Source organism: Rana temporaria, chromosome 3 (assembly GCF_905171775.1).
Source record: "Rana temporaria chromosome 3, aRanTem1.1, whole genome shotgun sequence".
Taxonomy (NCBI): Eukaryota; Metazoa; Chordata; class Amphibia; order Anura; family Ranidae; genus Rana; species Rana temporaria.
Window position 1 is genome coordinate 137,558,983 of NC_053491.1, and position 25,000 is coordinate 137,583,982.

At 42.9% G+C, this 25,000-nt stretch overlaps 1 protein-coding gene across 2 annotated transcripts in view; it reads right to left on the reverse strand.

Moving 5' to 3' along the window:
* The window catches only part of RSBN1L (round spermatid basic protein 1 like), a 97,543-nt gene that overhangs the window by 55,690 nt on the left and 16,853 nt on the right, over positions 1–25,000 (reverse strand). For both annotated transcript variants that reach the window (XM_040343468.1, XM_040343469.1), the window contains exons 2-3: positions 21,661–21,777; positions 8,637–9,271 (exon numbers count right to left, since the gene is read on the reverse strand). In XM_040343468.1, coding sequence (XP_040199402.1) covers positions 8,637–9,271; positions 21,661–21,777 — 752 coding nt within the window. The remainder of the gene's footprint in view (positions 1–8,636; positions 9,272–21,660; positions 21,778–25,000) is intronic.

Sequence of the window (25,000 nt, forward strand, 5' to 3'; positions counted from 1 at the left end):
AATAAAAAAAAATAAATAAAAAAATCAGGAAGGGGGCAAAATACTAATTCAGAGAGCTGTAGCAATGATGTTACTGCTACTTTTACAAGATAATATTGGTGTTTGCAAAGGCATTTGGGGCACATACAGTGAATTTAAATTCTTCCCCTCCCACAGCTGTCAAGTGCTTTATTGAAAGCTATACACGAAGATCAGTGCTTATAACTGCCCCCACCGCTGCACCAATCGCCCCGACCATCTCCCTGTGTCATCTTGCCTCGTCGCAGGTCTTTCAGGATGGAGAATGGAAGAAGGAGTCGGTAAATCTGTAATTTACCGGCTCCTTTTTCTGAATGGATAGAGTCCGTGATCACTGACTGTCCATTTATAAAAACAAAAGCATCGTAAACACAGTTTATGATGTTTCAGTTATAAATGGACAGGAGCCTCTCCTGTCCATTCACTTTCAGTGCAGCCGAGGCTGCAGAGAAAAGGACTGGGGAATCCGTGTCCTCAATACTTTTCCCTGTCTCAAAGGGAAAACCCTTGATACCTCACCAAAGCATGTATTGGCCTGCATAGTCTCAGGTCAAACATCTTTTTACAAAGCCTGCGGCATGATACCAATGAACTTTTTAAGTTGTAAGGGAGGCATTCTGGTTAAAAAGGTATCCATCTTAAAAGGAGTCGTAAATGGAAAAAAAATTTTTTTTACCTGCATGCAATCTATGCATTAAGGTGAAAAAACATTGCATAACGCCGCATCCCCCCCGAGCCCCCGTTATACTTACCTGGCCCCTCGAAAGTCCCGCGTGGTCCCGAGATCCTCTTCGCCGCTCAGCTAGAGCAAATGGGATTGAGAGCAGCGCAGCCATTGGCTGGCGCTGCTGTCAATCACATCCAGTGACGCGGCGCGCCGAGGGGCGGGGCCGAGTGATATAGTGAGCGGCTATGGCCGCTCGCTGTATCACGGGAGCACGCCCGCAATTAGTGACCACCATGCGAGCTCTCGCATGACTGTGGTTGCCAATTGCGGGGAGGACCGAGACAGCCACCAAGGGACCCCAGAAGACGTGGATCGGGGCCACTCTGTGCAAAACGAACTGCACAGTGGAGGTAAGTATGACATGTTTGTTATTTTAAACAAAAAAAATGTTTTCCTGTACAAACGCTTTAACTGCAGGAGTAAAAAAGAGCTACTAGTAGAGGTGCCAACCACCTTCTGAGGGAGGAGTGCCCTCTTACCCCCTGTGATCTCACTGCTGTACTCATCAAGGGACAGACCAAAAAGTTGTTCACCTTCAACTTAACAGCTCAAAGCATTTTTTGCATGGGAGCTCAGGTGGCCAGCATTTAAAGCGGTTGTATACCCGCTGGACAACTGTAAGGCAAAAAAGGCATAATAAGCCAGTATGCACCGCATGCGCGCAGGAGACTTCTATGCGGCAAGGTCCGGGCTTTCAGCCAAGAATCCCTGGTGCGCATGTGCCGCTTAAGTCAGCAGCTCATTGCGAGGGGAATATCTCCTAAACCATACAGGTTTAGGAGATATTCTTTTTACCTACAGGTAAGTCTTATTTATAGGCTTACCTGTAGGTAAAAAGATGAAAAAATTACTATACAACCGCTTTAAGACTTCCTGCGCATGCGCATAGAGGAGATTCATCCAAGCCATTTACGCCGTAACTTAACCACTTCAGCTACGGAAGGTTTTACTCACTTTCTAACCAGGCCATTTTTTGCGATACGGCACTGCGTTGCTTTAACTTACAATTGTGCGGTTGTTTGATGTTGTACCCAAATAAAATTGATGTCCCTCTCCCCCCCCCCCCCCACACAAATAGAACTTTCTTTTGGTGGTATTTGATCCACCATTTTTTGTGCCATAAAAACCCCCAACAATTTTTTTTTTACTTTCTGCTATAAAACATAAAAAAAAAAAAAAAAAAAAAAAAAAAAAATTTTATTGGGAATGTCTTCATCAATTTAAGCCAATATGTATTCTGCTACATATTTGTCAAAAATCCCAATAAGCATACGTTGATTGGCTAGTGCAAAAGTTAGCATCCAAAAACTATGGGATGGATTTAGGGACTCATTTTAATTGTTTTATTGTTTTTACTAGTAATGGCAGCGATCAGCGATTTTAAGTGGGACTACGACATTGCGGCTGACAAAATTGTACACTGACACCAATACAGTGATCAATGCAAAAAAAAAAAAAAAAGGGCAATCAAGGTGTTAAGCGTGTGCCTGGGATGTGCTTTTTATCTGTATGGGGGATAGACAGACTGGTGAAAGAGAGAGATCTTGTTTCAGCTTAGCTGAAACAGAACAATCTCTCCTTTGCTCCCTGACAGATCAGCTGTGTGCCTTGTGGCACACTGCTGATCCATCTCTCCACAGAACGATCTGCCATCAAGGCCATCAAGGCCACCGAACCTGCTGATTGGCTCCCGCTGTGTCCAATCACGTCGCTTCACCTATACAAAATGATGTACAGGAACGTGATTTCGCACAGCCAGGAAGCGCTGCTGCAGTATATGTACGGTGGTCGGTCCGGAAGCGGCTAAGGCCATAGGTAAAAAAAAAAAAGGTCCAACTGTGGGCAGAGGCAGTAGGCATGAAATTAGTTATTTTCTTAGCCCGAAAGCTTTGAACACAGGCCTATCCTCCTGGGGAACACAAACTTTCCTCAATGGGCTACTAAGGTTTGGAATGTAGCAGTCCGTGTAGCAGAAACGCTTTATATGAGTGTAGGCCCCTTCCACACTGCGGCAGCAAAGCAACGTTTTTACCGTCAGTTTTGATGCGCTAATCGGGCCGGTTTTACACCCCGCTGACAGCCGAGAAAGGGTTAAAAACCCCTGCAAAGCGCCTCTGCAGAGGTGCTTTGCTGGCGGTATAGCCGCGGTGCCCATTGATTTCATAGCAGGACTTTTTTTTACCGTCCTGCTAGCGCACCACTCCAGTGTGAAAGCCCTCAGGCTTTCACACTGGAGAGACAGCAGCGGCTGTTTCAGGTCGGTTTGCAGGTGCTATTTTTATCGTTAGAGTGCCTGCAAAAGGACCCAGTGTGAAAGGGGTCGAAATCTGAATTGAAAAAGAGCATTCCATGTAGTGGCGCCACCTGGTGATGAAGCGTCTCAGCAGCAGTTTAAGGTGATGGGAGAGTAAGGTGAAAGAAGAATAGAATACTATAGTGTGTGCTGTGTAGCCATTGTGTTTACCTACTGTGGACAGAATACATGGTTACTTTTATGGATCTTTCGGTCTTTGTTTAAAGCAGGGATGGACAAATGCCAGGTAATTCATTCTCCTTAAAGTTTATAGCGGGCAGAAAACTTTTGAGGCTCTCTAATTCAGAGGTTCTCAACCTCCATCTTCAAGTACCCCCAACAGGCCATGGTTTTTGGAATTTCTCTTAGATAAAAAAGCTGTCCAAAATACCAAGCCATTGACTCCGATTTAAAGCACCTGTGCAAAATAAAAGGAAAACTTGCAAACATGGCCTGTTGGGGGTACTTGAGTACCGAGGTTGAGAATCAGTGCTCTAGACGACAATGGAGCTGGCTCCTGCATTCCATAATAAAATTTGTCCATTCCTGGTTTATAGTATCCCTTAAAATCTAATTGTAATTGAATAAAAAAGGGGGAGCTTTTGTGCAACTTAAAAAATGCAACATTTTGCCCACAACATACTGAAATCTGTAACTTTGTCATCTAAGCAAGGAACATTTTTTATTTTGGTCTTGAATCGGCCCCGAAGTAGGTTAGGAATTGCAAAAATCACAAGTGTGCTTACATTTTGCCTTTTATAGTCCTGATTAAAAAAAAAATCCTACGATTGAAGAGAGAATCATTGGCATCCACAATAAATCTAAATCTACCATTTACCTTCACTGCTAGAAAATGAGTACAATTCTGCCCCCCCCCCCAACCTCTCATTTTAAACTTACTAACAAAAGACATTGTGGGGAACATAGATCAAGCAAATTTGTGACAGAATTGGACACAATACAGACCAGGGTTTGACCAATTTGCTTGGAATCTAGGAGCCAGCTAAAAAAGTTAGGAGCCAAAAAACGCGCCCCTTCCCGCCAAGCTCGCACGCAGAAGCGAATACGTGAGTAGTGCCCGCATATGTAAACGGTATTCAAACCACACGTGAGGTATCGCCGCGATCGTTTCGAGCGAGAGCAATAATTCTAGCCCTAGACCTCCTCTAACTCAAAACATGCAACCTGTAGATTTTTTTAAACGTCTCCTATGGAGAGATTTTAAAGGGTAAAAGTTTGTCGGCATTCCACGAGTGGACGCAATTTTGAAGCGTGACATGTTGGGTATTAATTTACTCGGCGTAAAATTATCTTTCACAATATAAAAAAAAAAAATTGGGATAACTTTACTCGTCTTATTTTTTTTATTAAAAAAAAGTGTATTTTTTCCCAAAAAAAAGTGCGCTTGTAAGACCACTGCGCAAATACGGTGTGACAGAAAGTATTGCAACAAACGCCATTTTATTCTCTAGGGTGTTAGAATAAAAAAATGATATAATGTTTGGGGGTTCTAATTAGAGGGAAGGAGATGGCAGTGAAAATAGTGAAAGATTACACATTAGAACAGCTGTTTAACTTGTAATGCCAACAGCCACCACCAGATGGCGCCAGCTAACAGAAGGAAGAGCTTGGGACTTCACAAGGCCGCAAAGCCTCGGCCTCAATTACCGGCCGTCGCAGGATCATGTGCCTCCGTGCGCCCCCACCTCCCCCGCCGCCGGTAATTGAGGCCGCGGCTTTGCCGTGGCCTCAATTACCGGCCGCCAGGTCACAATTTGAACCAATTGCGACCTGGCGCCGGGATTTTGTCGACCCCTGATACAGACTACCTCTAGCTCTGCAAGTATATGCAACAAGTTTTGTGCATTTGTGAACCCCTTCACCTGGAATCTTGGCCGGCCAGCCAACCATGACAGCTGTATACAGGTCTGAGACAGATTTATTACTGCTCCTGTTTAGCGCTGCCTTTCTGTTTGACAAAATTGACTAATATCCCAGAGTTGTGCTCAAAATGCTTAGACCACATCCTACTGGATAGGACATCAAACCAGGTTGTGTTACAGGATATAGTGAAGTAGGAGAAACTAAAGTACAGGAAAAAACCTGAAAGATGGAGAACAAATCGTGAAACTTTTTCTTGGAGTATAATTTTTTTTTTTTTTTTGTACGAAGACAGTTTCTGGGACTGTATTCAGTTGCATACTGTATGTGGCCACTTTAGGGGCTCGCTCTTCCACATTAGACAGACAAGTACCCTTGTGTCTTGTACTGAAGAGATGAAAGAAAGCTTCATAAGTTATAGAAGGCATTATATCCGATTGAGCTTTTACAGCCAATGCCCTGTACAAGCTTCTAGCGCTGTGGCTGAGAAATCAGTGTTTTTATACTGGAGCAGCAGTTTGCCAAATGTCCCTTAAAATGTTAAATTACATCAGGAACTGCTTGCCTTCGATCAAGTGTGAAACGCAAGCCCGCAGGCTGAATCCGGCCCACCAGGCCAATTTATATGCCCCTTACACCCAGGCCTTATTTCATCGGCAACGTGGCAGAACAGAGTTCCTTCGGCTTTCACCCCTTCACTCACCACTGTCACTTGTAAACACTGAAGCTGTGTTTACAAGGATAGCTTTCCTCTCGGTGGCTTGCGGCTCACAGATCCCTGCCTGCACTCATCACAAAGACAGAAGCCGACCAATGATCCCAAGTCACTTTTCGTAAAAAAGCATGCAAAACTAAAACTTATTTTTAAAGGAATGGTGAGCCGTGTGAAGATATATTCACAAAGGTCATATGGCGATTTTTCAAAATAATCTAGATCATGTCATTAGTGGTCCAAATATAGAAACCCACATTTAAATGGATTGCAATAGCACAAGACAAACCACAGAGCAGGACAGAAACCGGTTGTTCATCAGATCATCATAAACTCCTAGCCTCCCAGAATCACATTTTAAGGGTGGTCATCAATGAAAAGTAACATTGTGTTAGCAACAGGGTTATTTCTGCTGACCCAACCTTTGTTTGCATACCCCTTGGCAGTCTAAACTGTAACCCTCAATAGGGGTGGGGCAGGGTTTCTTTGGGATGTACCTTATATGCAGTGGTGTGTCCATTGTCATTGTAACGGAATGGCCCGTGATACCCAGAGACTTTTGAAGGATGCGGGGTACTCCTGTGCCAGCTTCACTAATGACTCTTGGGTCATCCTATGTCCCTTTTGGGCATAGGATGACTAAGAAATGATAATTCATGTATTACAGGATATCTTGACATATTACAGGTGGTTTATTCTGAACCCAACAGGTCAATAAGAGTGTCTCATTCAATGTGTAACAGACTGTTGAGATGTTAATTAAGTCCACATGGCTGTGGTGATGGGGCTTGCTGTGATTGCATTCTGTTGTCCATTGTGCCAATTAGGTCTGCTCCTAAGATATTTCATTATGTATGCTAATGACACAGTTTTGTGTAAAAATACTATGGATAATAGATGTGGAATGTGACTTATCAGCTGTAGTAATTAACTCCTCTAGATTCGGTGCCCGAATGTCGGTCTGGGATGTGGATTGAGGGGGAACTCGTTAAGCACCCATTGTGTGATGTTTTGGGTGGAGAGTTTCATTGTCCCTGTGATTACTGCAGCATGCTTGTAACTGTATATAACAAGGCTGAGTTACCATTAAAGCATTAATTCGTTTTGGAACCAGAAACAGAGCTGTGTGTTTCGTTTGTCTGGGGAATTCCAATGGATCGTGTCTGCTGGATTGTTGGAGTGTCGGATAAGCTGTCTTGGGTTGGTGGAATGGAATATCGTAAACGGTATTAACCCCTGACCATTACAGTCATCTTTAAGGATGTTTGGGGTACGGCTTGTGACACTGGGGTTCTCTGAATTGGGGCTCCTTTGGTGTTTTGTGCGGATGGTGAAGTGGTACTGCCTGGTGGATCACCTGTATATTGCAGTTTAGGGAAGGCCACAGCTGCACTTTCAGTGTTCTATAGAGAGTTTGGGGGGGGGGGGTGGTTTGATACTGCTGGAGCAGGTACTCTGGATCTTCTACACGCAATCCCCCCCCCCTTTCCTCGGCACAAACTTTTACTGTGCAAATCGAGCAGTATTAAGTCGCCCACTCCCCACAGTACCCATAAATGTGCTGCCAAGTAGAACCCCCCACCTCCTCTCCAAAACCATTGCAAGAACCCTTGTCAATGTTAAATTGTTAAGGATTAAAACTGACACTAATGCCTCGTACACACGATCTAAAATTCCGACAAGGAAACTATGGATTTTTTTTTTCCCCAACGGAATGTTCACTCAAACTTGTGTTGCATACACACGGTCACACAAAATTTCAAGGACATCTTTTTGACTGGTTGTGAAGTGGTTAATACTTTTTCATGACTGTAATTTTGTTTTCATGACGATAAAGCGGTATTAAATCCAGAAACCACAATTGTATTGCAGCTTACTAGTTCATAGATGTTTTGGCTGCATTCATTTTTATTTTTTGCCTACAAGACTGCATTCACACTACATCGTTTTGAATCGCGGGCAGATCCTGCTAGCAGAGCAATACACTGTTCGGCTAAGATAGTAGGAACTGGGCCGGAATTCGAGGCCAACAGATCGAGGGGTAACCAGGTCTGCCACAAGTGTATACTTAAAACTTGGGCAAAGTATTACCGTATATACACCAAGTTTTTCAGACCATTTTTTAGGGCTGAAAATACCCCCCCCCCCCCCCCCTCGGCTTATACTCGAGTCAGTACCTGAATTCTTGACATTCATTCATTTTTTTTTTAAGACGCGGCTTCCTCCTGGCGTTCCGTCCTGTGATAGGCATTTGACACTGTGTTCCGCCCATCACGGAGGTCCTCTCATCCTCGGACAGTTTCCCAGCAGACACTGTGTTCAGTGTTCCGCCAATCGTGGACGTCCTCTTGTTTAAGGATGAAAGAATGTCCGTGACTGGCAGAACACTGAACACAGTGTCTGCTGGGAAACCAAGTCCGAGGATGAGCGGACCTCCGTGATAGGTGGAACACAGTGTCAAATGCCTATCATGGAACGTAACGCCAGTAGAAAGCCGCGACTTTAAAAAAAAAATGGACGCCTGTCAAGAATACAGGTACTCGGGCATAGTGAGACTGCAATGGGCATAGTGAGACTGCAATGGGCACAGTGAGGTATGGCACAGTGAGACTGCAATGTGCACAGTGAGATGTGCTAATGGGCATTGTTGACCCTTTTCCTTTTCCGCTTACAGTGGCTGCTGCATTCTCACGCTCGGCTTATACTCGAGTCAATAGGTTTTCCCATTTTTTTGTGGTAAAATATTAGGTCCTCGGCTTATACGGTACATTTTAATTTTTCTTCTGCTTATAATCTCCTAACCAGCACATTTTTTGTAAAAATATACAACCTATTTAATGTTAACATTACATTTTCAACATCTACAGTATGTTCAATTTCATACCTTATTAGACCATAATCTCTTAAAAGCAACAGCTTTAGCTTTTCAACAATATCGGCATTAAAATATATTACTACATTAAGGAATATGTAAGCAGCAAATAAAACCAGCCCCTTCCTCTTACCTGAGCATGGAAGTTGGAAATAGTTGTGGTCTCAATGTCTTTTTTCCCCAAGATCTCCATTTTGACTGGGGAGTTGGGAAATTTAAAGGAAAAATAATCCAAAAAGTCAGGTAAATACGTGGCTGCCCCATGCACAATCCCCATGACATAATAAGCTGCACAATTTTCATTTTCACTAAAGGCTAGACTAACAAATTCATCAGCAAACCTTTCCATCTCCATGGGAGACAGGTGAGAGAGTTCGCTGCTGTAAGCATGTACTATAGACGCTCCGCCATTGGGCTGATGTTCTATGTGAATGAGGTGCTTGAATTCCAAAGAGTCCAACCGCTTGGGTTTGTGCTGATCGCGAGGCTCCTTCAGAGACACAAAAGGAGCTTCATTCTCTGGAGCAACCTTCTTGTCCTCTACCTTCACAACCAAGTCCTTCAAACGTTCATCCACTTCTACTTTGGCTTCTGGGATCTCATATTTTCCCATGTCATACACCAGGCCTGAGCAGACTGTCTGGATGGATTTGCTGTACATTTTCGGCTGTTTACGCTTCTCACCTTCCTTGTGTTTCTTCTTCTTTTTCTTCTTGACTTTTTTAATTTGCAGTTCATCCGTGTTTGGTTTTGGCTTTTCATTCGGGTCTAAAAAAAAAAAAATTTTTAGAGAGCATACATATTTTAAAACACCCAAACAATCTACAGGTATGGCCGAATTTTGCAATTACCAACTTGGAAAAACACCTTTTTGTTGTTCACTAAATGCCTTACAATAGGTAGAGCACCATATATAAATAAATAAAACACACATATATATATATATACACACACACACACACACACTGTGTGTGTATGTAATGTATATATTATATACACACACACACACACACACACACACACACACACACATATACAAACACACACACGCCGTGTACCAGTCTGATTGCTTGACAAGCGTTCTTTGCAACTCCCTTTGTGAGTAAGATTATTGCTTTTACTTTATTTAATAACATCTTTTAAACAGTAATGCACTAGGTCGGTGCGCCCTTTAATTTTAATATTTAAAATGATGCACTTCCATGATCTCAAAAAATATGGACTGGGGAAAAAAATTAAGAATAAAAGTAGCTGGTTTTGCAGTTTTCGTTCAGCCAACAGTATTACAGAGTTTGTAAAAGAAAAGAAAATGGATCCCGTTCCATTCCAGTGCTTGTGCTGTGTCATTTGGCCCCATCACCTGAAATACCTGTCTAATCCTGCCCGATTCTGACCTCACCCCTATAAATCGACCACAGTGTATCATGGCTTCTGAGCACTGACACCGTGGTCAGTTTACGTGACTATCATCCGCTGTCTTTCCTCTGTCCCCCCCCCCCCCCCACTCCCTGTCAGCTAGGTGACAGTGCCCACCCCTCCTGCTGCTACAATTACTGTGCAAAATACATACAATCCCCTCTGTTAGAAAACATTCTATGCCCCGGCGTTCTCGCGACTGTTTGCTGCTTTCCTCCTCCCGACTGACATCAGTGGGGAATCCTCGGCCCCTCCCGCTGTAGCTGTCAGAGCGGGAAAGGAAGCAGCAAGCAGTCACCTGAGTGTTACTATGAAATGAGGTAGAAATCTTAATATTGTTTTTTACAGCACAGAACGTCATCTAGCAGAGGGGATTGTATGTACTTTGCAAAGTGGCTTCATAACCACTTTAAGTTTGTACTCAATTTTGGGAAGAATAAGCTAATACAATTAGAGATGCCTAGAGAGAATATAAAAAAAAACCTTCATAAATTCTCTCTGCTTGTAATCTGTGGCCAGACAGGCCTCCGTGTACAGAGCAAGCTGGATCACATACACTATTAAGGCAAGATTGTCTGCAGTCAGGAGCGATGAGTGGGTGGACTGGAAAGTAAACAAGATATGTTTGCAGCTCATTGGCAATTCAATACACTACTCTACTGTGAACAGGGAGCAGAAAAACCAAGAAAAAAAATGCATTTAGATATTTCAGAAAGAGAAAACCATGGGCTTACGTTTTACTGTGCCCATTTAGCATCTAAAACATGGTCATATAATTAGGACTGAAACAACTAATCGACATAATAGATTACAAAATAGTAGTCATGTATTTTCATAAATCGATTAGTTGGCCTGCATACAGAATGCATTATTTGTTTACAAATCAGTATACACATTGCAGCACACATACAGCTCAGTAGACCGGTATACATGTCATTAAAGCTGTTGTAAACCCGCATCAAAATTATTATTATTTTTTTCTCCTGCAAGGCAAAAGTCATAATGAGCTAGTATGCACCGCATATTAGCTCATTATGAAATACTTACCTCGGAACGAGGTGTGTAAAACTTACCTGGTTCACGCCGAGCGAAAAATCATCTTGCTCCGGCGTGTCTTCCGGGTATCGCCGCTCCAGCGCTGTGGTTGGCTGGAGCGGCGATGACGCCACTCCCGCGCTTGCGCACGGGAGATTTAAATTCGGCAAGGTCCAGCGGCTGCCGGTCCTTTAGCCGAGGATCCCCCCTGCGCATGCGCCGCTGCAGTCAGCGGCGCATTGCGAGGGGAATATCTCCTAAACCGTGCAGGTTTAGGAGATATTCTTTATACCTACAGGTAAGCCTTATTATAGGCTTACCTGTAGGTAAAGTCATAAAGTGGGGTTTACAACCACTTTAAGTGCCTGAGAGCTTGTGAATATGAGAGGAGCAATGCCTCATGGGACATGTATTCCAGGGCAGGGAAAATAAGTGATTCTAAAATATACTTTTTTTTTTACCTTACAGTAAACCTTAAAAAAAAAAAAAAGTTTTGTCATGAAGACTTCCACCCGGTACAGTAGAGAATATCAATTCATCTGTGGCCAGTCTTGCCACGAAAAGTTAATCCCGCTCTGAGCAACCCTCTTGTATTTTTGTAGCAAGATAAAAAAAACGACGAAATTTGTGTCGCCACATCCCCCACTACTGTGACCGATTTCTTTATCTCATGAACGAGCAGAGAGAGTGTTACGATCACATCCCTTTCCCCTTTCTTCTCCAGCTCTCCCAGGACTGGCTGCTCCACACCTCAGCATGATTGGGCATGCTGAAGTCATGTGGCGCATTTCCGGAGTTTTGACTGGATGTTACTCAAAACTCAGGAATAGGACAGTAGGAGAGTGTAGAGGTGGGCGGGGAGTCTTGTGATATCACAACTCTGCCCACAAGCTCCGGCAAACAGACCCACCCACCGATTGCAGAGTTTTGCAGGGCTCCTACTGCTAAAGGGAGTGACATTTGCAAGGTAGGGATACATGCAGGAGGCTTGTATGTATATTATACACACACAAACACACATTTATACCCCCCCCCCCCTGTATACTTACCTGATCCCAATGTCAATACAGGGCTGTGCCCAAGAGCAGCAGTACTGCTTTCTCTCTCCCTTCTCTCAGGACTCAGATGCAGCAGAGGAAGCTATTGCCACCTGCTGCTGTCAATTACAGCCTGTGAGAAGGGGGCGGGGCCGAGCCACGCTGTGTGTCAACAGAAGCACACAGCGAGACTAGGGATCGAAGCTGCTGCTTGCTATAGGGGCACTCTGAAGGCAGGAGGAGCCAGAAGTGCTGGCGAGAAACCCCAGAAGAGGAGAACAGGGACTGCTCTGTGCTCTTCCCTCCAGTCACTTGCACACATATGTGCGGGCTCTCAGTAGGTGGGCTTTAACGCCGAGAGACTGCATATATGTGGCCCTATATAAAACACAAAACTGTGCCCAGAGCACACGCCCTGCGTGCTACAAGCACAGTCATCACCATGGACCGGAAAGCTCTTGATGCATACTTGCAATCAGAATTCCAGGCAGCCTTCCAAGTTTATCACCTCCATCCTCCCTGCTGCCTCCCCCTCCGTTCTCCTGTCTCTCCCCCCCCCCCCCCCCTGTTCTGCTGGTCCCCCTCTCTGTTTGCAATCTGTCAGGATGGAGAGCGGAGGCAGAAGCCAGTAAATCCAGCTCCATCCCCCCCCCCCCCCCCGAGTGATCACGACGTGTCCATTTCATTTGCATAACAAACATTGTAACCTGTGTTTACGATGCTTCAGTTTATAAAACGGAGAGAAGCCTCTGTCTCCTGTCCATTCATCTTCAGTGCAGCTGAGGCTGCAGAGAAAGGGACTGGGGAATCTGTGTCCTCAGTCCTTTCCCTGTCTCAAAGAGGAGATGTCAGACCCCGGATATCTCACCAAAGCCCCAGAGTCTGATGTATCAGACTCAACATCTAGAAGTATACATATCTCTTCTGTTATTCTTAAAGTGGATTAGGTATTTTGTTCCCCAACCATATAGCCAATTTATACTTCCCACAGTGTTTAGACATAAAAGACTAGAACTACATTATACACCACTTTTTGTAATCTGATAAATCAACACAATAAAATCTGCCAACTAATCGATTATGAAAATAATCGTTAGTGTCAGCCCTACATATTAAACAACTGTGCAATAATTGTATTTAAAAACAAATTAAAAAAAAAAAAACGCACCGCACGTCTGCCATCCACACATGCAAGGAATGTTTCCCTTTGTGTATGGCTAGTCCTCAAAGAAAAGCCAAATATCTTACTTGGTCCTTTAGGCCCCTTTCACACTGGGGTGGTGGGTGCGTCGGTGGTAAAGTCACGCTTTACCGTCAATATTGCGGCACTATTCGTCCACTAGTGGGCGCTTTTACCTCCCCACGAGTGGCCGAGAAAGGGTTAAACCCACTGCCGGTGGTATAGTCGCAGTGCCCATTCATTTCAAAGGGCAGGAGCGGTGGAGGAGCTCCTTCACCGCTCCAAAGATGCTGCTAAAAGGACTTTTACCGTCCTGCCAGTGTGAAAGCCCTCGGTGCTCTCACACTGGAGACAGCAGCGGCTGTTTCAGGGTGCCATTTTTAGCGTTATAGCGCCTGCAAAGAGCCTCAGTGTGAAAGGGGTCTTAGGCATAAATGAGCAGTGCAGATGGAGCCCACTACAAGGGAGGAGTTTTTAGTTTTCCATAGTATAGCTTTAAAGTAATAAAACCAGAGGGTGAGCCTGACAGTAACTAGCTTTTGCAGGAGACATGCCAGTACCTGTAGATGCCTGTTGTGTGCCAGTTTAGGTACACTATTGACATGCCAGATTGTGTTTATATAATAGTAAAAACAGGTTTCAGATCTTACCGTGATGTTAGAAGGTACATATATGACCTAATTTTATGTAATAAAATGTATTAGCCATGCAGTGTCCTCTAGGGGTTTGTCATGCTGCAGAGAACAGTGCTGAAAATTCTGACCTCTTTCCACAAGCAACAGAAGTATTTGGCTTCTGCAAGATTATGCCACACAAATCAACAATTGCTGTATTACAAAGAAATGCAATAAAAAACAAAAAAAACATAAAAAATAAAATAGCCCAGCCCACATGTAAAAAAAATAAATAAAAAAATAAATAAAAATAAAGCCTCTCACCACTGACGATATTTTAATAATTTTCGGGACAGAATAAAATAATGTAACTGTGCATGTATTTACACAGGAGAGAAGAGTTACCCACTGCAAAACCTTTTCGATCAAAACAGGATACAAGTGCAAACATGAACTGAGGTTTAGGCATAACCGTATGAAAAGGTTTCCACTCCATTGACAGCAGCTGCTCACAACTATTAGGCCTCATGTACGCAAGGCGTTTTTGGACGTTTTTTACAGCAGCTGTTTTTGGCTTCAGATGTATTTTTCTACAGTCCAGTCAATAAACTCCCCATCATGTTATCCAATGTGTGGATGCACACATAGGCTGTTAGCAGCAGTTTTTGGCTGGGGAGTTTTTTTGGCTTTAAAAAACAAAAAATTAGTGGGTTCTGAATAAGGCTGGGGAAAAAAAAAATAGATTAGATTTAAAAATCGAGTTGGTAGGTCAAATCGATTTGCTAATTTTTTTTTTTTTTCCCTCAGGACACCGCGCCGGCCCTGAGGAGCTGCGGGCAGCAGTTTAGGCGAGGCCAGACGGCACGGACTAGGCCAAAGCCTCGCCTAAAAACTCCTGCCCGCAGCTCCTCAGGACTGGCGCGATTTCCATCACAAAGAAAAAAAAAATTTGAATCGTAAATCGCGTTTTTTTTTTTTTTTTTTTTTTTTTTAAAAAAAAAAAAAAAAAAAAAAAAAAAAAAAAAAGCTGATTTTTTTAGGGGGAAGGAAATAAAAAGTATCGCCCAGCTCTAGTTCTGGGAGTTTTTCAGCTGTACAAATGTTCCAATGTCAAAAAACACTAAAACCCTAAAAACGCCATTTCGAAAACGTTAAACTCACTGCAAAGCTACTGGCGTTTTTTAGAACGTTATTTTAACATCCAGTGTGCATGAGGTCTTGGGTCTCATGTACGCAGGGCATTTTTCCTGACGCTTTTAGGAGCATCAGGCATTTTTACAGCTTAAAAATGCCTCTCTTATGCGATGTGTCCATGCACACATAGGCTTTTAGGAGCTGTAAGTGGCATAGGCGTTTTAAAGCTGCAAAAAAAAAAAAAAAAAAAAAAAAAAACAGGTCCACCGCGCGTTTGGAGCAAGCAGCTTTACAGCTGTAAAAATGCCTGACGCAGCTAAATGTGTCTTAATGCTGTATACAAGCGTCAAGTGTACAAGTGTAATAATTGGATTTGGTAGTGGAAAATACACGAGGACAGAGAAACACTGCTAAACACCAACGCAGCAATACCAATGCAAAAACATGTCTAAAAGAGCGTTTTACAGCTGCTTTTTCCTGGCGTCGGTATGGCTTTGCAGCTTTTTTTTTTTTTTTTTATTAACACCCTGTATGCATGAGGCCTTAAGATGGGAGCAAGACAAAAGTTAAACAGTTTATCAGGCAAAGCACTCTCAGGGTTATGGTGATCCCATAAACATTCCCAATGGCACTAAAGATTATGTGACCCTCAGCAGAATACTATACCCAGAGTTATACAAAATTAAATTACATCAAAATATTCAACTTGCAGGAGGCGAGTTGCACCCAGGTACAGAATCCTCCTGTGTGGAGACAACTTCTGAGGAGAGCACCATCAAGTGTAAGGACCAGGCCAATTGACCCATTACAGGGAAAGCTCCCATACCTTACCATAGGTGAAGGCCCAGCAACACAAGTGACAATCAAAGAGAGCCCTATGCTCTCTCTTGGGAGTGTCAAACTCAATTTCGTCACAGGCCGCATTAGCATTATGGTTGTCCTCAAAGGGCCGGTTGTACCGTATCTGCAAGACTAGATGTCCAGAGCACCACCACCATCAGAAGTCAAGAGTTCCCACCCTCCCTTACATCACAGTGTAGCCCATAACCTTGTGTTGCTGCTGGGAAGAAGCTGGAGGAAGAGCTGGGAGGCAGAAAGTGCAGGATCTGGAGGAGGACCAGAGAAGGCATGGAGTCAGCAGAATGCCGAGACCAGGGAAGGCGGAAATGAGGGGGTTCTGAGGTTGCACAGAGGAGAAAAATCTCTAGAAGGAGTTCTGACCTCCTCTCTGCTGCTGACTGATGAGATGGGGGAAGGGGAAAGATGGTTCTCTCTGCGGCTGCTCTCAGTCTGTAGTTGGGATTTTCCAGAATCCCCATCTCCCAGGTCCTGCTGGCTTAATATACTGATATCATAAATCCTAATATTACCTTAGGCCAGGGGTCGACAAATCCCGGGCGCCAGGTCGCCATGGCGACTAGAAATAGGGTCCTGGCGACTTGGCTTGGAAGGGGGGGCAAAAAAAAAAAATTTTTTTTTTTTTTTTTTTTGTGAGCTGGCACCATCTGGTGGTGAGCCGTTGGTATTACAAGTTATTACCACCAGATGTTCAAGCTGGCGCCATCTGGTGGTGGCCGTTGGTATTACAAGTTAAGCATTACAAGTTAAACAGCAATTCTAATGTAATTTTTCACTATTTTCACTGCCATCTTCTTCCCTCTAATTAGAACCCCCAAACATTATATATATTTTTTATCCTAAAACCCCAGAGAATAAAATGGCGATCGTTGCAATACTTTCTGTCATGCCGTATTTGCGCAGCGGTCTTGCAAGCGCACTTTTTTGGGGAAAAAATTACACTTTTTTTAATTAAAAAGTAAGACAACAGTAAAGTTATCCCCATTTTTTTTAATATTATGAAAGAAAATGTTACGCCGAGTAAATTGATACCCAACATGTCACGCTTCAAAATTACATCCGCTCGTGGAATGGCGTCAAACTTTTACCCTTTAAAAAATTCTACAGGTTGCATGTTTTGAGTTACAGAGGAGGTCTAGGGCTAGAATTATTGCTCTCGCTCTACCAATCGCGGCGATACCTCATGTGTGGTTTGAACACCGTTTACATGTGCGGTCGCTGCTCACGTATGTGTTCACCTCTGCGCGCAAGCTCGTCGCGACGGGGCGCGTTTTCTGGCTCCTAACTTTTTTAGCTGGCTCCTAGATTCCAAGCAAATTTGTCAACCCCTGCCTTAGGCAATATTAAAGGCAGTCTGTGGCATTGAATATGGCATCCCAACTAACGTTACAGAACTTTCAATGAAAAGGAATGGCCTATTCTTAATGAAGAAAATAAATTGCTAAAAATGGGGAAAAACAATAGAATACTAATACTAATTTATAGGTTGAAACAAATAGAATTTTTTTTCTCTCTCAACAAAAAAAATGCAATTTTACTTAATTCTAGAGATAACTGGAGAAATCTGTAAAGTCAATTCAGTAATTGTAATCAATCCAGTATTTTGGTTGAACACATACACATCACAATTGGTTAAAATTCACCATAAAATTCATTCTCAACAGCTCTATCGATGTGATATACAGTATTTCACAAAAGTGAGTACACCTCTCACATTTTTGTAAATATTTTATTATATATTTTCATGTGACACTGAAGGAATCACACTTTGCTACAAAGTAAAGTAGTGAGTGTACAGCTTAGCTTGTACAAGTGTGCAAATTTGTCCCCTCAAAATAACTGAACACACATGCAAGAAGGGCTAAACCACTGGCAACAGTGAGTACACTGTACTAAGTGAAAATGTCCAAATTTGGCCCAATTAGCCATTTTCCTTCCCCTGTGTCATGTGACTCGTCAGTGTTAAATTTAGTCTTTATTGTTCAATTACTCTCAGGTCTGACTAGGGAGCAAGTGTGTTTAATTTGGTGTCATCGCGCTTACTCTCTCATACTGGTCACTGGAAGTTCAACATGGCACCTCATGGCAAAGAACTCTCTGAAGTTTTTTTTTTTTCCCCCCAGAATTGTTGCTATACATAAAGATGGCCCCGGCTATAAGGAGATTTCCAAGACCCTGAAATTGAGCTGCAGCATAGTGGCCAAGACAGGTTCCACTCAAAACAAGCCTCGCCGTAGTTGACCAAAGAAATTGAGTGCACATGGTCAGCGTCGTATCCAGAGGCTGTCTTTGGGAAATGGAGTGCTGCCAGCATTGCTGCAGAGGTTGAAGGGGTGGGGGGGGGGTTAGGCTGTCAGTGTCAGACCATACAACGCACACTGCATCAAATTGGTCTGCAATGCTGTCGTCCCAGAGGGAAGCCTTTTCTAAAGATGATGCACAAGAAAGCCAGAAGTTTGCTGAAGACAAGCTGACTAAGGCCCCTTTCAGACGTGCGGACCGTATGTCCGCTTTTTCATCCATCCGTTTGCGGATGAAAAAGGGACATACATTGGTCCCTATGTGATTGCGGGTATCAGCGGATGAACATTAAAAAAACATGAAAATACATGAAAATAAATACAATCGTCTGCCTCCGCAAACATCCGATTTTGCAGACGGAAGAAAACCCTATTTTTTCTTCCGTCTGCAGAGCGGATCAGATGAACACGGATATACGGTCCATGTTCATCCGCTCCCCCCATAGGGGAGAGCGGAGAAAAGACAGGGCGGTCCCTGCACAGTGTGCAGGAAACGCCCTGTCAGCTGCCGGCTCAGCGGGGAAATACGGAGCGATCCCCGCTGAGCTTACGGACACAAGGAGGCGGATCATTACTGATCCGCCCCGTTTGAAAGCGGCCCAAGAACATGGATTAATTCAACCATATCCTGTGGTCCAATGAGACCAAGATAAACGTATTTGGTTCAGATGGTGTCAAGCGGGTGGGGCAGCAACCAGGTGAGTACAAAGACAAGGGTGTCTTGCCTAAAGTCAACCACAGTGGTTAGAGTGTCATGGTCTGAGGCTGCACGAGTGTTGCTGGCACTGGGGAGATACAGTTTATTGAGGGAACCATGAATGCCAACATGTAATGTGACATACTAAAGCAGAGCATGATTCCCTCCCTTCAGAGACTGGGCCACAGGGCAGTATGTCAACATGATAAACGACCCCAAACACCCCTCCAAGACGACCACTGCCTTGCTAAAGAAGGTGATGGACAGTCCAAGCAGGTCTCCAGACCCAAAACATTATTGAGCATCTGTGGGGCATTCTCAAATGGAAGGTGGAGGAGTGCAGGGTCTCTAACATCCACCAGGTCCGTCATGGAGGAGTGGAAGAGGACTCCAGTGGCAACCTGTGAAGCTCTGATGAACTCCATGCCCAAGAGAAACCCTCTTGGCAGTGCTGGAAAATAATGGTGACCACACAATTTGGACATTTTCACTTAGGAGTGTACTCACTTTTGTTGCCAGTGGTTTAGACCTTAATGCATATGTGTCGAGTTATTTTGAGGGGACAGCAAATTTACACTGTTATACAAGCTGTACACTCACTTTTTTACACTGTAGCAAAGTCATTTCTTCAGTGTTGTCACATGAAAATATATAATAAAATATTTACAAAAATGGGAGGGGTGTACTTGCTTATGTGAGATACTGTGTATGCCAATTTATACCTAAAAGGGTTAAAAGAAGAAGAAAAAAAAAAAAAAAAAAAAAAAAAAAAACACAGCATAACATGCATTTTAAATGAGAAGAAATTAAATCAGACTTGCACATTTTTAAACCCATTCTATTGAAGCCACTTCAAACATTCTGCACTATTCAAACAAAGAGCTGCGCAATCACACAAGAAAAAGAATCTTTGTACGATAGTAAACTAAAACACCTCTGCACAACGTGAAACAGAACCAGTCTAACAACTAACGTGACCTTGTATCCCACAGCCGTGAACAAAGCGTATGCAACTGGCATACACAGAATCATAAGCCAACTATAGATTCCAAAGAAAATTGTTCAGAGTAATAACTGCATGCAAGACACAATGTACAAAACATATCCAAGTGCTTGTCTATGTCCTGTTTTTTTTTTTTAGCTTTTTCCCCCGGAAAAAAATATAATAAAATAAAAATCTGCCCTTACTTGCAAAAAAGGCAAGTATATACTTATCCCAAAAATCTCAATGACTTTTCTGGAAGAATTCCACAATGGCCCAGAGAATGCAATTAATGCCTTGATATTTGGCAGTAAAGATGGATCTTATTTAATTTTAAATAACCCCAATTAAATTTGCATGGCCTGGCTGAAAAAACAAGAAATAAAAAAGTTTTGTCTCAGATTTACTTTTTCCACCAACATAAGAGAGAAGCAACAGTTTACACATGCTCATATCTTATGCTAACTGCTTAAAAGGGTACAGCATGTCCAGCCAACAATTTTTTTTTTTTTGTATAACGAGGAAGATTTAGAGCCAGTCAGGTTTCTACTGCTATCCAGGGATTTATTATAAAGAGATGCTCCTCACTTGGGCTTGGAGCGGTCAGCATAATAGGAAATTAGTACGTTTCTCTAACAGCGCCCCCACATTAATTGTGAAGCGTGACAGTATTAATCCCAAGTAATGTTTCATATTCCCATCGCACACTTTCTGCTATAAGCTCTCAGAAATAGGGTGCTGTAGCAACAACCAGCTGGATACTGGTTCAAGTCACAAGGTAGAGATTTGCCAGCACACCATGGATTGGCACAAAGTGGCGTCCAAACAGGTAGTTTATTGCATGATTACAACACAAGAAAAGTGCAATGTTTCGGAGTCACGCAGGACCCCTTCGTCAAGCATGTCATAATGCCTGACGAAGGGGCCCTGCATGACTCCAAAATGTTGCACTTTTCTTGTGATCATGCAATAAACTACCCATTTGGACGCCACTTTGTGCAGATCCTTGGTGTGCTGGCAAATATCTACCTCACAGTATTAATCCTTTCCCACCATCTACTGCATTAATAAAAAAATAAAAGATTTTGGCTTGGGAAAAAAAATAAAAAAACAAACATACACACACTTTACGTGGTTAGTTCACATTTTCAGAAACAAAAACACTTCCCTCTGAATGATCAGTTTCACCTTCCACGAAGCCTGATTCAGCAGCACTGAACCATTCTTCCTCCTCTTTCCCTAGAACACCAGGACAGATCAGAGAGGTTCTGATTGGTCAGTGTGGTCATTAGCCAGCATCGAGCAATCACAACTGCTGTGATCCGCCCCGGCATCCCTAGAGAAAATAAAAAGGAAGAAAAGCGTGGTTTTCAAACCCTGGACTCACAGCACATGCTGCATGGACAGTGAAACCCATACTAGATCACTGCAGCCTGTACATTATTATTATGCAATATAGTCTGGACCACCACATTCTGTATGCTGTGCTAAATATTATATACATGGAACAACGCAATTCATACTTTTGGCTATACATTATATATACCAAATACATTACATACTCCAGACATTTGAATGTGTAATTTCCGCCTACTTAAATGGCACGCTTTGCTCCTACATTTTTTTTTCTAGTATTTTGGCTGTCAAGAATGTTAAACTTTTTTTTGTCAATAGAGAACCTACACCACTATTAATTGCACTATATATGATTAAAAGTTCAAAATTAAGAAATATGGCCTGTCAGCATGACATTTTTTATTTTACACATACAAGCACAACCAGCATTTGCCAGACAGCCATTTTCAGTTGTCATGGCAACTGGTTATTGTCAGTCCCTAAATTGACAGGTCTGTAAAACGTCCATCACAAAAGCTCAACTACAAAAAGCGCTTAATGGCATGTACCTTTCAGCTGTATTTTCACCTCTCCGTTTTCCTTTTTCGCTTCATTCATTAATTTATGTTTCTTTTTCTGCTTCTCTTTATCTTTATCTTTAATTTTGACTTTTTCTTTCAAATCACCTTTAAAAAAAAAAAAACACAGAAGAGACATTTAACACTCAAAACTAACAGATGTTGGGAGAAATGTTTTTCACAGAATACAGATCATGCAAACAAATATTCCTAGAACAGATCACTATTGCTTACATAGTTTTACAGCCACGTCATTTTAGAAAAATCTAGCACACAGTTGGAAGAATATTAGCAACACATGCTTAATTCTACAAAAACTAATATTGAGCACATCTACAATGTATAAGCTGCACCCGTCCTTATCTTAAAAATAAAAGCATGCATGTAATGCATGCGCAAGTTCCTTTAAAAGAGAAGCGTGGGATTTCAAAATAATAAACATCAATACTTAAAGCGGAGGTTCCATTACAAAAAATAAAATAAAAAAGTCAGCAGCTACTAACACTGGAGCTGCTGACTTAATAAGGACACTTACCTGTCCTAGCTGCCAGCGATGTCGGCCCCCGCCAAGGTCGATCCTTGATCCTGGCAGCTCCAAGCGCCTCCATCCACAGTAAGGCAAACAGGCAGTAAAGCCGTTTCCTACTGCGCATGCACGAGCAGCGCGGCGCTTTGTGAATGGGCTGGCTGCTTTCTGGGACACACACAGTTCCCAGAATGCAGCGCGCCCCATTCACAAGAAGACACCGAGTGTAGGAGGAAGAGAATCCACCGGAGGATGAAGAGGCAGATTTGGCACTTCCGCATAGCAACAGCTATTTAGGGTAAGCAAAAAAAAAAAAAAAATGTATTTTCCATTTTTTTGTAGATTTTTGGTGGAAAAAATCTTTTTCAGGTGGAACCTCCACTTTAACTGGTTGGATGCATCAATCCGCTGCTGCAGCTGTCCCCTGCCAACTAGACAACAAGAACTGAGTGACCAAAGACCACTGATTGTTCAGTTCTCTGGCGCACTCTGAGAACAGAGCGGTGACTATCAGTCTATCGTTCTCTCCTCTGCCCCTCCAGCACTCACTGGAGCTCTGGACTGTGGAGTGGGTGGAAGCGACTGAATCAGGCTCTCAGCGACTTGCCAAGAGGCCGAGCCAACTGCTGGTCAGGCATCTGGGCATATCCCAACATTAGAGCTGCACGATTAAGTTAAAAAAATAAAAACCTGCACCAAAAATGTACATTCCCATTGAAAAGCATTTAGAACGCATCAATAACTCATCTATGTTATGGTTTTGATGTGGTTTCTGAGTCACATGATCTATGAAAAACACACTATAAATACGGTAAAATCGTGGCAAAAATTGTTTTTGGCATCTTTTTGTTTATCTGCAGATTGCCGAAAACACAATTTTCAGCCGAAATTTCGGGTGCATCTCTAGCACCAACAGAATAAAAACCACGTTCAGGTGATTTTTGTTTGTTTAATGTTTATAAAATTTCACATCTTTAAGGCCAAGTTGACACACACACACATAAATAATTTTACACTGAAGTCCGCAAAAGTATTCCGCGCGCAATCAGCAGATCGGAGGTACAGTTACAAGTTCCGGCACATTCATTTGTGAATGACAACAAGCGTGAACAAACAAGCGACATGATCAGCACCCTCGTATCCCATTCAAAACGACAAAGCCGTCTGCAGCGGTGGTTCTCTCAATCACAGATTCATGTAAAAGAATTATGCGGCTGTGTGGGCAAAGCCCCGCATACTAAGCCATGCCATTTTCAGAATATGACAGCGGGTGTGGGGAGCGTATCCCCACCCACTGTCACCAGAAAGGGGGGTTGCTTAACATGTTACACCCTAAATACAGTGAAAAACTAATCAGGACGGCAATACCACTATAGCCATACTTCAAAAAAGGATAATATACACGTGGTATCTTTAAGTTATTAAACTTTTCTTCCTACAAGACAGCACACATGGAAGAATCCCACACCTGAAACAGTTTTTCTGCTCTGCCCCACCATATTTAAAGCTTTCTCATTTGGCTGGACAGGATCAGATAGTGCCATTATGAGGTGGGGGAGGTCTATTGAGACCCAACATATGGTTTCTAACCGCTTCATTAAAACTTTTTCCTGTGCCTTGGGCAGCATCTGCTAGGCAGCTGAGGTATGGATGGCTTATCAAGTTTCTGGAAACTGGTTCACTAGGTGAGAGCAGCGCCAACACCATATTCTCCTTTCAATTTCTGGTTCCAGGCATCTCCTTACTTCTGTTGTTCCAACCCTTCTCCCTTCTGCCATACCATATTATTTTCCTTAATCTACACAATGCCATTATCAAGTCACAGTAAAGCTTTCAATACGTTCGACCTCAGCCAGTGTAAGCCATGCACAGTGAACACTGAGGAGACCCAGGAGGTAAGTAACCTCAGCCACTGTAAGCATGCACCGTGAACACGGAGGAGACCCAGGAGGCAAGTAACCTCAGGGAAAGTGGTCAATCCTAAATATTCTGGGTAGCTCTTCTACAGGCCAGGACTCACCAGAGAACAACTTGCTCTTTCAGCATACTTGAGATCTACTCTCGTTTCCCCACAGCTCCAGTTTAGACATACTGTCTTGTATAGAGACAGTCTGGATAATTGGCCAAGCTTCCGGCACCATTATAAAGCATAAGAGCTCCAGTACTCCGTTCTGCCTGCCACAGGCAGAGCACAGATCTGATTGCTCCCAATTAAAAAAGAGGCTTGCTCCCTTTTTATTAGGATCAGCGTCAGCACCATTCTTTATATTTAGAAAAATACAAGCTTGTGTCTAAAACCTTGAGCTATGGGGAAATGTCTCGGGCCCAGTAAGAACTCCTGCCTCCCTTTGCACCCTGTTGTGGAATTTTAAATTCTAGGAAGTACCGTAGATCAAGTTGCACTTCCCGAAAAAGGAGTAGCCTCCTCTCTATAAAAGAAATGTCAGGTTGCTTCCACTCAGTATCATTTTTGCCAATTTATAGAACGTCCACCATCCTGACAAAATAAATGTAAGGAGGAAGCATGGGCTGCACATCCCCCAAAAAGTTATGATTTTTTTTTTTTTTTTTTAAGAATAATGTAAAAAAAAAAAAAAAAAAAAAAAAAAAAGAAGAAAAGGTGTTTGTTTTCTCCCCCCCCCCCCCCCCCCAATACTGTGCAGGAACAGTAATTTCGGACAAATTAATGGTCTGAACTGGAGAATAAAAGTTTTTAATCGACTATTAGGACTCGTCTGATTCAAGACCCATATGCTTTTATAAATAAAGTCACATGAGAAACACCTACCTCGGTACTTGTAAAAA